This window comes from Oncorhynchus mykiss, chromosome 28, assembly GCF_057628025.1.
Source record: "Oncorhynchus mykiss isolate SJ-2025 chromosome 28, ASM5762802v1, whole genome shotgun sequence".
In the NCBI taxonomy this organism is placed as follows: domain Eukaryota; kingdom Metazoa; phylum Chordata; class Actinopteri; order Salmoniformes; family Salmonidae; genus Oncorhynchus; species Oncorhynchus mykiss.
The window spans coordinates 44,927,761-44,943,381 of NC_143049.1; the positions used below are offsets into that span (position 1 = coordinate 44,927,761).

Here is a 15,621-nt window from a genome sequence, read left to right on the forward strand (position 1 = left end):
AGTAGTAGTAGTAGTAGTAGTAATATTATTATAGTTGTACAATTATTATTATTATTAGCATAGTAGTAGTAGTAGTAAATGTATTAGTAATAGTAGTAGTAGTAGTAGTAGTAGTAGTAATATAATAATAATAATTATTATTATTATTATTGTTATTAGTAGTAGTAGTAGTAGTAGCAGTAGCAGTAAAGCAGTGGTAGTAGTACTATTATTATTATTAGTAGTAGTAGTAGTAATTTAATTATTAATATTATTATTATTAGTAGCAGTAGTAAATTATTATTATTGTTATTATTATTAGTAGTAGCAGTAGTAGTGGTAATATTATTATTATCAGTAGTAGCAGTGGTAGTTGTAATATAGTTATTATAAGTAGTAGCAGAAGTAGTAGTTGCAGTAGTAGTGTTATTATTATTATTATTAGTAGTAGCAGGAGTAGTGTTAATATAGTTATTATTGGTAGTAGTAGCAGTAGTAATAATACTATTATTGGTAGTAGTAATATCAGTAGTAGTAGTAGTAGTAATGTTATTATTATTAGTGGTAGTTGTGGTAGTAATATTATTATTATTAGTTGTAGTGGTATTATTATGAGTAGTAGTAGTAGTAGCAGTAGTAATATTATTATTATTAGTTGTTGTGGTATTATTATTAGTGGTAGCATTAGTAGAGGTAATATTATTATTATTAGTAGTAGCAGTAGTAGCAGTGGTATTATTATTATTAGTAGTAGTAGTAGTAGTGGTAGCAGTAGAATTGGTAATATTATTAGTATTATTAGCAGTAGTGGTAGTAATAATATTATTAATAGGAGTAGTGGTATTATTATTATTATTATTATTAGTAGTAGTAGTAGTAGTAGTAGTAATATTATTATTATTAGTAGTAGTAGAAGTAGTAATAATATTATTATTAGTAGTAGTAGTAGTATTTGTAGAAGCTCGAAATCATACACTGAATTGTAAACCAATTTACAATCATTTTTTTATTTTTTTATTTCACTTGGCCTGGCCAAGATAAAGCAAAGCAGTTCGACAGATACAACGACACAGAGTTACACATGGAGTAAAACAAACATATAGTCAATAATACAGTATAAACAAGTCTATATACGATGTGAGCAAATGAGGTGAGAAGGGAGGTAAAGGCAAAAAAAGGCCATGGTGGAAAAGTAAATACAATATAGCAAGTAAAACACTGGGATGGTAGATTTGCAATGGAAGAATGTGCAAAGTAGAAATACAAATAATGGGGTGCAAAGGAGCAAAATAAATAAATTAAATACAGTAGGGAAAGAGGTAGTTGTTTGGGCTAAATTATAGGTGGGCTATGTACAGGTGCAGTAATCTGTGAGCTGCTCTGACAGTTGGTGCTTAAAGCTAGTGAGGGAGATAAGTGTTTCCAGTTTCAGAGATTTTTGTAGTTCGTTCCAGTCATTGGCAACAGAGAACTGGAAGGAGAGGCGGCCAAAGAAATAATTGGTTTTGGGGGTGACTAGAGAGATATACCTGCTGGAGCGTGTGCTACAGGTGGGAGATGCTATGGTGACCAGCGAGCTGAGATAAGGGGGGACTTTACCTAGCAGGATCTTGTAGATGACATGGAGCCAGTGGGTTTGGCGACGAGTATGAAGCGAGGGCCAGCCAACGAGAGCGTACAGGTCGCAATGGTGGGTAGTATATGGGGCTTTGGTGACAAAACGGATTGCACTGTGATAGACTGCATCCAATTTGTTGAGTAGGGTATTGGAGGCTATTTTGTAAATGACATCGCCAAAGTCGAGGATTGGTAGGATGGTCAGTTTTACAAGGGTATGTTTGGCAGCATGAGTGAAGGATGCTTTGTTGCGAAATAGGAAGCCAATTCTAGATTTAACTTTGGATTGGAGATGTTTGATATGGGTCTGGAAGGAGAGTTTACAGTCTAACCAGACACCTAAGTATTTGTAGTTATCCACGTATTCTAAGTCAGAGCCGTCCAGAGTAGTGATGTTGGACAGGCGGGTAGGTGCAGGTAGCGATCGGTTGAAGAGCATGCATTTAGTTTTACTTGTATTTAAGAGCAATTGGAGGCCACGGAAGGAGAGTTGTATGGCATTGAAGTTTGCCTGGAGGGTTGTTAACACAGTGTCCAAAGAAGGGCCAGAAGTATACAGAATGGTGTCGTCTGCGTAGAGGTGGATCAGAGACTCACCAGCAGCAAGAGCGACCTCATTGATGTATACAGAGAAGAGAGTCGGTCCAAGAATTGAACCCTGTGGCACCCCCATAGAGACTGCCAGAGGTTCGGACAGCAGACCATCCGATTTGACACACTGAACTCTATCAGAGAAATAGTTGGTGAACCAGGCGAGGCAATCATTTGAGAAACCAAGGCTGTCGAGTCTGCCGATGAGGATGTGGTGATTGACAGAGTCGAAAGCCTTGGCCAGATCAATGAATACGGTTGCACAGTAATGTTTCTTATCGATGGCAGTTAAGATATCGTTTAGGACCTTGAGCGTGGCTGAGGTGCACCCACGACCAGCTCTGAAACCAGATTGCATAGCAGAGAAGGTATGGTGAGATTCGAAATGGTCGGTAATCTGTTTGTTGACTTGGCTTTCGAAGACCTTAGAAAGGCATGGTAGGATAGATATAGGTCTGTAGAAGTTTGGGTCAAGAGTGTCCCCCTCTTTGAAGAGGGGGATGACCGCAGCTGCTTTCCAATCTTTGGGAATCTCAGACGACACGAAAGAGAGGTTGAACAGGCTAGTAATAGGGGTGGCAACAATTTCGGCAGATAATTTTAGAAAGAAAGGGTCCAGATTGTCTAGGCCGGCTGATTTGTAGGTGTCCAGATTTTGCAGCTCTTTCAGAACATCAGCTGAATGGATTTGGGAGAAGGAGAAATGGGGAAGGCTTGGGCGAGTTGCTGTTGGGGGTGCAGTGCTGTTGACCGGGGTAGGAGTAGCCAGGTGGCAAGCATCATAGATTGTCATCAAATAGTAAAACCTGAAAACTGATCAATGAAAAATACATATTGTACGAAAAATACAATAAGAAAACTGTATTTGGTGTAGTATTTGGTGTAGAAAATTAAGATTAACAAACATTTGTTCTGATTTTGACTTCTTAGCTACTTGCTGCTGCTTTCTTAGCCAGGTGTCCCTTGTAAAAAATATTCTATATCTCATTGGGACATTCCTTAAATGAAAGGTTAAATAACATGAAAATAAATAAAGGTCGACCGACCTGACACTGGGCATAGAGGAGCACAGTTTCCTGGTCCTCTGGGGGTTAGAGAGGTCGACCTGAGCTTCGGCGTAGCTGACAGGGACAGACAGGCAGGACATGGACATGCCTCCCACTGAGAGGTGGTCTCCCCCCTGGGGCAGATGTTGATCCTCTGGGTAATCACTCTTCACTTCTGACTCAACCTCTGAGTCGGCTCCTATCTGGAAGATCACCTTGGTCCTGGGCTCAGCCTCCCCAGTGTCCTGGCCTTCGTCCTCCATGTTTACCTTAAAAGAAGAAGAAGATTTAATTCATCCATACGAGACATAAATGTATCTTCTGCTGTACAAAACCCCTCCAATACACAAACACACCTTGGTCCTGGGTTCAGCCTCCCCAGTGTCCTGGCCTTCGTCCTCCATGTTTACCTTAGAAGAAGAAGAAGATTTTATTCATCCATACGAGACATAAATGTATCTTCTGCTGTACCCAACCCCTCCAATACACAAACACACCTTGGTCCTGGGTTCAGTCTCTTCTGTGTCCTGGCCTCCCTCCTCCATGTAGGGGACATAGGGGATGGACTCCGGGGCGATGTTCTGCAGCCAGTTCTCTACGTACTGGTGTACCCCAGAGGGGGCTAGAGGGGGGTGCAAGACAGGCATGGAGAAGCTCTCACTCAGTAGAGTCTGTTTAGGGGATTTGGTTCTGTCCTCGTTAGACATGGACCTCTGCTTAGCCAAGGTCTTTCTGGTTGGCTGGCTGGCCATCTTTCGACCCGTCTGTCTGACTATCTGTCTACTGTCTGTTTGTCTGTCTGTCTGTCCGGTATCTGTATGTATGTCTGTCTCTCCGATGTCAGTCTGTCTGGCTGGGGAAACATAAAACACATTCTTCCTCGGCTGTGTCTTCTGCCTGGAATACTTAGCGGTGTTGACCTTCTGGGATCTTTGCCCTCTTCCAAACTTCTCACCTATATTCAGCTGTTTTTCAGAAGCTAAACCTCGTTTTTCAGAATCTTTCAAGTTTATGTTTAACACCAAGGGCCCATTCTTCACAGGAATATAATTGATATTCTTCTCTACCTTCTCTCTACTCCTCTGGCTGACTTGGCTGTCACTCTCTGTTGCGCTTAGAATTTGTTCACTTCCTGTTGCACTGCCGCTCTTCTTCTCTGTGCTGGCAGGAGAAAGGGTATTTTTGGTGCTCCGAACAGACCCTGCAACGCTGTCCTTCTGTCTGCTCTTTGAGCTCGTAGTGGACGTTGGGCTTATTTGAATCCCGTTCCGCTTCACTGTCCTCTTCTTGTTGTTCTCTTCAAGAGCATCCGCCTCAACCCCCTTCTCTTCTTTCGCTACTGTCTTGGAACATTCCAGTTCCTTTCTCCCTGAACATCCTAATTCCTTTCTCTCTGAACATCCAAATTCCTTTGTCTCTGAACATCCAAATTCCTTTGTCTCTGAACATCCTAATTCCTTTGTCTCTGAACATCCTAATTCCTTTCTCTCTGAACATCCAAATTCCTTTGTCTCTGAACATTCAAATTCATTTGTATCAGAACATTCCAATACCTTTGGTTCTGGCCATTCTGTCTCTTTAGGAGATGACCCTGTGTAAGACTCTGACGCGGCGTAAGCTTCGTTGTCTGGGAAAGACGCCAGTTTGTTGCTAATGATCTCTGGTTGTTTTTTAAATGGAACGGTGACATTCTGAGAAGGTGAGGTGGGTTCAGAAGACAGAGAGAGTATCTCATCCCTCTGTTGGTTCAGTGAGTTGCTGGTACTGGATGGTCGGCTTAAGTCCACGGAGGAGCGCGGCCCCGAATCTGAAGAGGCCGGTTTACTCCGCGGAATGGGGTTGGAGCCACCACCACAACCTCCACCATACCCTGCCTCGCCTGCATAACCCCCACCTCCCTCCCCACATGTCCCATACCCGGCCCCCAGGGCGTTGGCATAGTAGTTATCGTAGCTGCTCTGTCTCCTCTCGTAGATGTGCATGACGGTCTCAGTGATCTCCCTGCCATTACCATTGTTCTGAATCTGCATCACCTCTGCTACTCCAGAGGACCGGAGTGAGGAGTGGGAGCTGGTCCTGATGGCCCTGCTGGCCCCAGCCGAGCCACTCTTCCTGGGCTTGGGGACAGGTGGTATGGCGGGTAACCTGGAGCTGCTGCTGCTCTGCCGGACCACACAGTACCCCTCTGTGGTTTCCCCGTCTGCCATGCACTCTGTGTACGAAAAAGTCCCCAGGCTGGTCTCCTGGACACCTGTCTCCGTCACCGTGGTTACGCTCTCCACGGACGCCTGTTTCTTTTTCACCTGTCTCAGCCCAGGGGTTGGCATCCGCTTCTGACGGGGGTGGGCCTTCAGAGAACCAGCCCTGCCTCCACCGCCACTGTCTGTCCCTCCTCCGTCTGTCCCGCTGAAGGCCACGTCCCTCTCTGCATTGCGGCTGGGGTGGTTACTCTCCTTGGTCTCATCCTCACTGAGACCAATGTTAGGGTCTTTCGCCTCCACGTTGTTGTCGGGGGACTGTGGGGTGGATACCGACTTGGCTCCTAGTTTATGATTGGTCACCACGCTGGAGCGGCTCAACGTGGTCGTCCAATGGATCATCTCCTCCTCCTTAATGGTCAGACGGACCTGCCAATCAGAATCAAATCAGAGGTGCTTTAAACCATGACATTCCATAAATATATAAATAATGGAAGTAATGATATTAATAATATTAGTAACAACAACACCATACTCAACAACAACAACAACACCATTCTCAAACAACAATATTCTCAACAACAACATACTCAACAACATCAACATACTCAACAAAAATAACAACAACACCACCATAGTCAACAACATTAACAACAACACCACCATACTCAACAACAACACCACCATACTCAAAAACAACAGCAATGACAACAACAACACCATACTCAACAACAATAACAATAACAACAACAACATACTCAGCAACAGCAGCAGCAACAACAACAACAGTACTAACCTTCATCTCGACGGTCATGCTGCCATCCTGGTTGACCCTGAAGGACTTCTCAATGTCATCATCCTGCGGTACGATGGAGGTCTTCCCGTTGTCCTCTACAAGCTGATACGTTTCTGTCTCCATATCTATAGAGCCCCGGGTCTTTCTCTGGTTTAGCTCTGTCTCCATGTTCTCTGGGAGGCGGACCGGCTGGCCATAGGAGCTATCGTTCACAGACTTGTTGATCTGGTTCACAAAGTATCTTTCTGATGACAGGCTGAAGTTCCTGGACCGCCGTCCGCTGGATAACGATGTTTTATTTTCTAAGAGATAAGAGTGTTGATAAGAGATAAGAGTGTTGATGGGAGAGGAGGAGAGGAAGGAAGAGAGAAAAAATAAATATATATTTTTTTGTTGTTGTTGAAAAAGTAGGACTATCAGAAGAAAAATAATATGTTTAGTCACAATACAATCAAACAATTTGATCTATGACACACTCAATCACGCTGATTAAGGTCTTATCCTTCACACATCGGTGTTTATTTAAATAATGACTTAGCCCACAAAATAAAAGCTTTTTAACTTGCAAATCCACATGATTGCCTGGACCTGGATTGTTGTATGCCACTCAACACCCATTTGTTATAATTCTTCCTTTTGCTTTTTGATATACTATCCCCCCAAGGGCACCTGTGGTTGTTCTGGAATACCTGAAGCAATCCTGCTACATTTTTCTTCAATCAATCAGTCACTAGTCAACACAAAGCACTACCAAGCTGAACACTCACCTGTTAGAGGCTTTAGCCTGGTTGGTTCTATAGAGTCTGAGTTAAAGGACAGAGCAGCAGCAGGCTGGGTCGGTCTCAGGAAGTCATAGTTCCCTGGTCTAAAAGGTTCGTTCCCCGAAGCTACCACCACCCCAGAACACAGGATCAAGGCTGGCAGACCTTCAACCTGAAAGACAAAGGAGGAGACATACAATCTCAAGTCAATGGAATTACAATATCTATCAGAATGAACAGTTGTTAGGTTTCATAATAATTCAATAAAGTTGGCTGCCGTTTTGCTCCGACCCAACTTTGCTATTTTGGGATTCTTTTAGCGATTATTTGTCCTTTATTTGAATGAAATGTATCCACTATCATTTCTTAAAACCGACAAGACGTTAAACATCAGATCAGCAGTCACTTACCTCAATTCCAGCTTCAACTTTGACCTCAACTCATCTGCCCTGGGCTCTTTCTGTTATTTTGGGGGTTTACAAGAGGAAACACCAGCGTTACAGAGACAACCGAAGGGGAGTCCAGGCGAGATCAAGCTGAAGGGAAAGCAAGCCACCTCTTCCATCCATTCTACTGGCCAATCTTATTGCTCTTGATAATAAGATGGATAACATCCGATTGCGGATTTGCTACCAATGAGACTTGCTACCAATGTAACTGCAATATTCTCTGCTTTTCTGAAACATTTCTTTTGGACAAGATAGAACCCATGGCTATCCAACTCAATGAATTCTCCATTCACAGAGAGGACAGGACAGTGGAGTCATGGAAATCAAGAGGGGGAGGGATTCGCCTCTTCATCAGAAAAAAATGGTTTCTGACTCGAGCACAGTGGAAGTCCAGGTCATCAATGGGCCCGAACTCCCTGACCTATATTTTTTTCTTGACAGTTGTTTCTGGTGTGGTGTATTCCATTAGATCTGGAAAAGAGACATAAAGGAGGAGATCCTTCTGACTTAGATAACTACTGTCCAATTTCCAAGTTATCTTGCCAAAGTTTAAGAATCGCTGACTAACTTTCACCTAATAACATTTTTAACTTTGTACTTTTTAATGTGCACCAATCCAGTTTTAGATCTGGATATAGCAGTTTCAGCTGCTACCCTCGTTATAGATGGTTAAATTGCTTGGATCATAAAAATCATTGTTTATAGACCTCTTCAAGGCCTTCGATACCATTGACGATCACATTCTTAGTCAAAGGTTCAAAGGTTGACTGATATAGGCAGGGATCAGGCTTCTTGCAAGTGGTTTGAAAATGATCTTACAGACAGAACTCAATGTGTGATTTCTGATGGTGTTAAGTCTAGTTTTCTGGATATTATAAAAGGTGTACCACAGGGGTTGGTGCTGGGACCTGTCCTCTTTACTATTTAAATCAATTATATTGGTCTATCTGTTAAAACTCATCATATTCATCTGTATGCAGACAACACTGTTATGTATGCCATTGTCACAACTGTTTACCATTCTATATTAGAGCTGCAATCTGACCTTGTTACCATACAGAATGCCCTGGTTGGCTTAAAACTTGTATTTAATGTGGGCAAGACTAAATATATGTTTTTCTCTAGTTCTCTCCAGAATGTTTCAGATGGACTACATATGTATTCATTGGATGGTTCTCCCATTGATCGGGTAAAGTGAAGAGGCGACTCCTGGATGCTGGCCTTCTAGGCAGAGTGCCTCTGTCCAGTGTCTGTGTTCTTTTGCCCATCATATAATTTTTTTTTTTATTGGACAGTCTGAGATATTACTTTTTCTTTGCAACTCTGCCAAGAAGGCCAGCATCCCGGGGGTTGCCTCTTCACTGTTGACGTTGAGACTGGTGTTTTGCGGGTACTATTTAATGAAGCTGCCAGTTGAGGACTTGTGAGGCGTCTGTTTCTCAAACTAGACACTAATGTACTTGTCCTCTTGCTCAGTTGTGCACCGGTGTCTCCCATTCCTCTTTCTATTCTGGTTAGAGCCAATTTGCGCTGTTCTGTGAAGGGAGTTGTACACAGCGTTGTACAAGATCTTCAGTTTCTTGGCAATTTCTCGCATGGAATAGAACAACAATATACTGACGTGTTTCAGAAGAAAGTGCTTTGTTTCTGGCCATTTTGAGCCTGTAATTGATCCCACAAATGCTGATGCTCCAGATACTCAACTAGTCTAAAGAGGGACAGTTTTATTGCTTCTTTAATCAGAACAACAGTTTTCAGCTGTGCTACCATAATTGCAAAAGGCTTTTCTAATGATCAATTAGCCTTTTAAAATGATAAACTCGGATTAGCTAACACAATGTACCATTGGAACACAGGAGTGATGGTTGCTGATAATGGGCCTCTGTACGCCTATGTAGATATTCCATAAAAAAATCAGCTGTTACCAGCTACAATAGTCAATTATAACATTAACAATGTCTACACTGTATTTCTGAACAATTTGATGTTATTTTAATGGACCAAAAATGTGCTTTTCTTTCAAAAACATGGACATTTCCAAGTGACCCCAAACTTTTGAACAGTAATGTATCTCTGTATATAGTATGTTAAGCTAGTCCCTAGTATGTTATACTAGTTGTCACACCCTGGTCAAAGTATTTTGTGTTTATCTTTATTTATTTGGTCAGGCCAGGGTGTGGCATGGGTTTTTGTATGTGGTGTGTATGTATGGGGATTGTAGCTAGTGGGGTGTTCTAGCTAAGTCTATGGCTGTCTGAAGTGGTTCTCAATCAGAGGCAGGTGTTTATCGTTGTCTCTGATTGGGAACCATATTTAGGCAGCCATATTCTTTGAGTTTGTCGTGGGTGATTGTCCTTATTGTCCTGATGTCATTGTTCTGTGTTAGGTTACCCAAGTATAGGCTGTTTCGGTTTTTGTTAAGTTTATTGTTTTGGTAGTGTTTGTGTTTAGTGTGTTACTTCATTAAACATGGATTGCAATAGACACGCCGCATTTTGGTCCGACTCTCCTTCTCATCAAGAAAACCGTTACAGAATCACCCACCACCAATGGACCAAGCAGCGTGTCAACAGGCAGGAGCAGCGCGAGGAGATGCGCATTAAGGATTTCTGGACATGGGAGGAAATCCTCGACGGGAGAGGACCCTGGGCTAAACCAGGGGAGTGTAGCCGCCCAAAGGTGCAGTGGGAGAAGAAACAACAGGAGCAGCCCAAAGAGGAGTACAGTATGGAGTATACGACTTGGGAAGAGATCGACAGGTGGGCGGCCGACCCAGGGAGAGTGCCGGAGCCCGCCTGGGATTCGATGGAGCAGTGCGCGGAAGGATATAGGAGAATGGAGTTTGCGAAGCAAGCAAGGCGGCGCGGACGGAGGCCCCATAGTCAGCCCCAAAAATTTCTTGGGGGGGGGCTCAGGGAGAGTGTGGCAGAGTCAGGAGCCAGACCTGAGCCAACTCTCCCTGTTTATCGTGAGGAGCCAAGGAGGAGACCAGAACCAGAGCCGGTGTTGGAGGTGAGCGAAACAGAGACTGTGAAGGAGTTAATGGGGAAATTGGAGGAGAGAGAAATGAGGGAGTTGCTGTGTTGGTGCATTTTGCATAGAATTCGCCTGACGGAACGTGTCAGGGATTTGATGGCACCTGGGTTAGCGCTCCATACTCGTCCTGAGGTCCGTTTTAGTCGGCTGGTGAAGTTGGTTCCAGTCTCACGCATCAGGCCTCCTGTGCCCATCCCTAGCCTTGCACGTCCTGTGCCAGCACTACGCATCAGGCCTACAGTGCGCCTCGCCTGTTCAGCGCAGCCAGAGCCTCTCTCCTCTCCTGCGCTGCCGGAGTCTCCCGCCTGTTCAGCGCAGCCAGAGCCTCTCTTCTCTCCTGCGCTATTGGAGTCTCCTGCCTGTTCAGCGCAGCCAGAGTCTTTCTCCTCTCCTACGCTGCCGGAGTCTCCCGCCTGTTCAGCGCAGCCAGAGCCTTTCTGCTCTCCTGCACTGCCGGAATCTCCCGCCTGTTCAGCGCAGCCGGAGCCTCTCTCCTCTCCTGCGCTGCCGGAGTCTCCCGCCTGTTCAGCGCAGCCAGAACTGCCAGTCTGCATGAAGCAGCCTGAGCTGCCAGTCTGCAATGAGCTGCCAGTCTGCAAGGAGCTGCCAGCCTGCAAGGAGCTGTCAGTCTGCATGGAGCAGCCTGAGCTGTCAGTCTACATGAAGCAGCCAGAGCTGCCAGTCTGCAAGGAGCTGCCAGTCTGCAAGGAGCTGCCAGTCTGCAAGGAGCTGCCAGTCTGCAAGGAGCTGCCAGCCTGCAAGGAGCTGTCAGTCTGCATGGAGCAGTCTGAGCTGTCAGTCTGCATGAAGCAGCCCGAGCTGTCAGTTTGCAAGGAGCAGCCAGAGCTGTCAGTCTACATGAAGCAGCCAGAGCTGCCAGTCTGCAAGGAGCTGCCAGTCTGCAAGGAGCTGCCAGTCTGCAAGGAGCTGCCAGTCTGCAAGGAGCTGCCAGTCTGCAAGGAGCTGCCAGTCTGCAAGGAGCTGCCAGTCTGCAAGGAGCTGCCAGTCTGCATAGAGCTGCCAGTCTGCAAGGAGCTGCCAGTCTGCAAGGAGCCGCCAGAGCTGCCTGTCTGCAGGATGCCGCCAAAGCTGCCAGTCTGCAAGGAGCCGCCAGAGCTGCCAGTCTGCAAGGAGCCGCCAGAGCTGCCAGTTAGCAAGGAGCAGCCAGGGCCGCCAGTCAGCATGGAGCAGCCAGGGCCGCCAGTCAGCATGGGGCAGCCAGGGCCGCCAGTCAGCATGGAGCAGCCAGTCAGCATGGAGCAGCCAGAGCAGCCAGTCAGCATGGAGCAGCCAGAGCTGCCAGTCAGCATGGAGCAGCCAGTCAGCATGGAGCAGCCAGAGCTGCCAGTCAGCATGGAGCAGCCAGTCAGCATGGAGCAGCCAGAGCTGCCAGTCGACCAGACTCTTCCAGATCTGCCAGTCGACCAGACTCTTCCAGATCTGCCAGTCGACCAGACTCTTCCAGATCTGCCAGTCGACCAGACTCTTCCAGATCTGCCAGTCGACCAGACTCTTCCAGATCTGCCAGTCGACCAGACTCTTCCAGATCTGCCAGTCGACCAGACTCTTCCAGATCTGCCAGTCGACCAGACTCTTCCAGATCTGCCAGTCGACCAGACTCTTCCAGATCTGCCAGTCGACCAGACTCTTCCAGATCTGCCAGTCGACCAGACTCTTCCAGATCTGCCAGTCGACCAGACTCTTCCAGATCTGCCAGTCGGCCAGACTCTTCCAGATCTGCCAGTCAGCCAGGATCTGCCAGTCAGCCAGGATCTGGTAGATTCATCAACCTGCCTGAGCTTCCTCTCACTCCTGAGCTTCCTCTCACTCCTGAGCTTCCTCTCACTCCTGAGCTTCCTCTCACTCCTGAGCTTCCCCTCAGTTCCGAGCTGCCTCAGTCCCGAGCTGCCCCTCAGTCCCGATCTGCTCCTCAGTCCAGTGGGGTTCTGGGTGAGGACTACTAGGCCATGGTCGGCGGCGAGGGTGGACTATCCAGGGACGCGAGGAGAAGGGACTAAGACATTGATTGAGTGGGGTCCACGTCCCACGCCGGAGCCGCCACCATGGACAGACGCCCACCCGGACCCTCCCTATTGTTTTGAGGTGCGTTCGGGAGTCCGCACCTTAGGGGGGGGGGGTTCTGTCACACCCTGGTCAAAGTATTTTGTGTTTATCTTTATTTATTTGGTCAGGCCAGGGTGTGGCATGGGTTTTTGTATGTGGTGTGTATGTATGGGGATTGTAGCTAGTGGGGTGTTCTAGCTAAGTCTATGGCTGTCTGAAGTGGTTCTCAATCAGAGGCAGGTGTTTATCGTTGTCTCTGATTGGGAACCATATTTAGGCAGCCATATTCTTTGAGTTTGTCGTGGGTGATTGTCCTTATTGTCCTGATGTCATTGTTCTGTGTTAGGTTACCCAAGTATAGGCTGTTTCGGTTTTTGTTAAGTTTATTGTTTTGGTAGTGTTTGTGTTTAGTGTGTTACTTCATTAAACATGGATTGCAATAGACACGCCGCATTTTGGTCCGACTCTCCTTCTCATCAAGAAAACCGTTACACTAGTGCATATATATATATATATATATATATATATATATATATATATATATATATATATATATATATATATATATATATATATATATATATATGTGTCTGTATATGGTATGTTATACTAGTCCCTATATATATGTATATATCTGTATATGGTATGTTATACTAGTCCCTATATATATGTATATATCTATGTATATGGTATGCTATAATAGTCCCTATATATATATATATATAGTATGCTATACTAGTGCCTATATATATCTGTATATAGTATGCTAAACTTGTGCCTATATATATATATATATATATATATATATATGCTATACTAGTGCCTATATATATCTGTATATAGTATGCTATACTAGTGCCTATATATATCTGTATATAGTATGCTATACTAGTGCCTATATATATCTGTATATAGTATGCTAAACTTGTGCATATATATATATAGGCACTAGTATAGCATACTATATATATATATATATATAGTATGCTAAACTTGTGCATATATATATATATATATATATATAGGCACTAGTATAGCATACTATATATATATGCTATACTAGTGCCTATATATATCTGTATATAGTATGCTATACTAGTGCCTATATATATCTGTATATAGTATGCTAAACTTGTGCATATAGATATATATATATATATATATATGCACTAGTATAGCATACTATATATATATATATGTGTGTGTGCTCCAAGATGACAGACGTCTTTTGTCCTCGTCTTGTCGTGTCCCGTATATATATATATATATATTTACAACTTTCTTCGCATACCTTTTTATATTTTTATTTTATTTTCCATAAACTCATCTTCAAAACAATCTCCTCACCAATTTATATATTTTTTAAAATAAAGTATTATTTACCTCAAATCTGTAATCCTCCATAGAAGATAGTCAGAAGCTAACCAGAAGCTAGCCAGAAGCTAGACAGAAGCTAGCCAGAAGCTAGACAGAAGCTAATCCAGAAGCTAGCCAGAAGCTAACCTGAAGCTAATCAGAAGCTAGTTAGCTTCTTTACTGGCTAATCGTTAGTATTCAGCTAACTACGGTTTGTGGTCATCAGCTATCCTTTAGCTCGAAAATCTATCGCCAGTTTTGTACGGCGCGGCTCGGACCGGAACATACCGGACCTATTTTTCTCTCCATGTCCCCGGATTTCAACCACTAACTCTGGACATTTGCACCTGGATCTCGCAGCTAGCTAGCTGCTATCCGTGTGACTATCGGCTTACGTCGATTCCGGAGCAAACATCAATTATTCCGGAGCTAGCCAGCTGAAGAGTTCCATCACTCACTCCTGGTCTACAATCACCTATCCGGACCCGTTTTACTGCCAACCCGGAGCCCCACCGGGCCTCCACAACTGGACTACCGACGTTATCTGCCTGAGGGAGTTATCCGGCCGACTCCTCCGTCGCGACGCTACCTGAACGCCCATCTGCGGTCCGCTAATCGTTAGCTGTCTTATCGGCTGCTATCTGAATAGGCCTATCGGACAATTTATTAAAAAAAAAAAAAAAAATTCTTGGGCCTCAACTATATATATTGTTTTTTTTTGCGAATTGGATTGATCCCCTCTACCACACGGAACCCCACTAATCCTACCGACAGAAACACACGAGGTGGCTAAAAACAGACCTCCATCCTATGCTAGCTTGCCCGGCTAGCTGGCCCGATGGCCCGGCTAGCTGTCTGAATCGCCGTGACCCCAACCAACCTTCCTACTCACTGGACCCTTTTGATCACTCGACTAAGCATGCCTCTCCTTAATGTCAATATGCCTTGTCCATTGCTGTTCTGGTTAGTGTTTATTGGCTTATTTCACTGTAGAGCTCACTATACCTTATCCAACCTATTAGTTCCACCACCCACACATGCGATGACATCTCCTGGTTTCAATTATGTTTCTAGAGACAATATCTCTCTCATCATCACTCAATACCTAGGTTTACCTCCACTGTATTGACATCCTACCATACCTTTGTCTGTACATTATACCTTGAAGCTATTTTATTGCCCCCAGAAACCTCCTTTTACTCTCTGTTCCAGACGTTCTAGACAACCAATTCTTATTGCTTTTAGCCGTACACTTATCCTACTCCTCCTCTGTTCCTCTGGCGATGTAGAGGTGAATCCAGGCCCTGCAGTGCCTAGCTCCACTCCTATTCCCCAGGCGCTCTCTTTTGATGACTTCTGTAACCGTAATAGCCTTGGTTTCATGCATGTTAACATTAGATTAGATTAGATTAGCCTCCTCCCTAAGTTTGTTTTATTCACTGCTTTAGCACACTCTGCCAACCCGGATGTTCTAGCTGTGTCTGAATCCTGGCTTAGGAAGACCACCAAAAATTCTGAAATTTTCATCCCAAACTACAACATTTTCAGACAAGATAGAACTGCCAAAGGGGGCAGTGTTGCAATCTACTGCAAAGATAGCCTGCAGAGTTCTGTCCTACTATCCAGGTCTGTAGCCAAACAATTTGAACTTCTACTTTTAAAAATCCACCTCTCTAAAAACAAGTCTCTCACCGCTGCCGCCTGCTATAGACCACCCTATGCCCCCAG

The 15,621-nt window shown here is 44.6% G+C and overlaps 1 protein-coding gene across 1 annotated transcript in view; it reads right to left on the reverse strand.

Annotated features, from left to right (window-relative positions):
* rp1 (RP1 axonemal microtubule associated) overlaps positions 1-15,621 on the reverse strand; it is a 43,845-nt gene that overhangs the window by 14,109 nt on the left and 14,115 nt on the right. The window contains exons 3-7 of the mRNA XM_090226057.1: positions 6,995-7,160; positions 6,228-6,529; positions 3,731-5,860; positions 3,590-3,643; positions 3,234-3,502 (exon numbers count right to left, since the gene is read on the reverse strand). Of these exons, the coding sequence (XP_090082183.1) occupies positions 3,234-3,502; positions 3,590-3,643; positions 3,731-5,860; positions 6,228-6,529; positions 6,995-7,160 (2,921 nt within the window). The remainder of the gene's footprint in view (positions 1-3,233; positions 3,503-3,589; positions 3,644-3,730; positions 5,861-6,227; positions 6,530-6,994; positions 7,161-15,621) is intronic.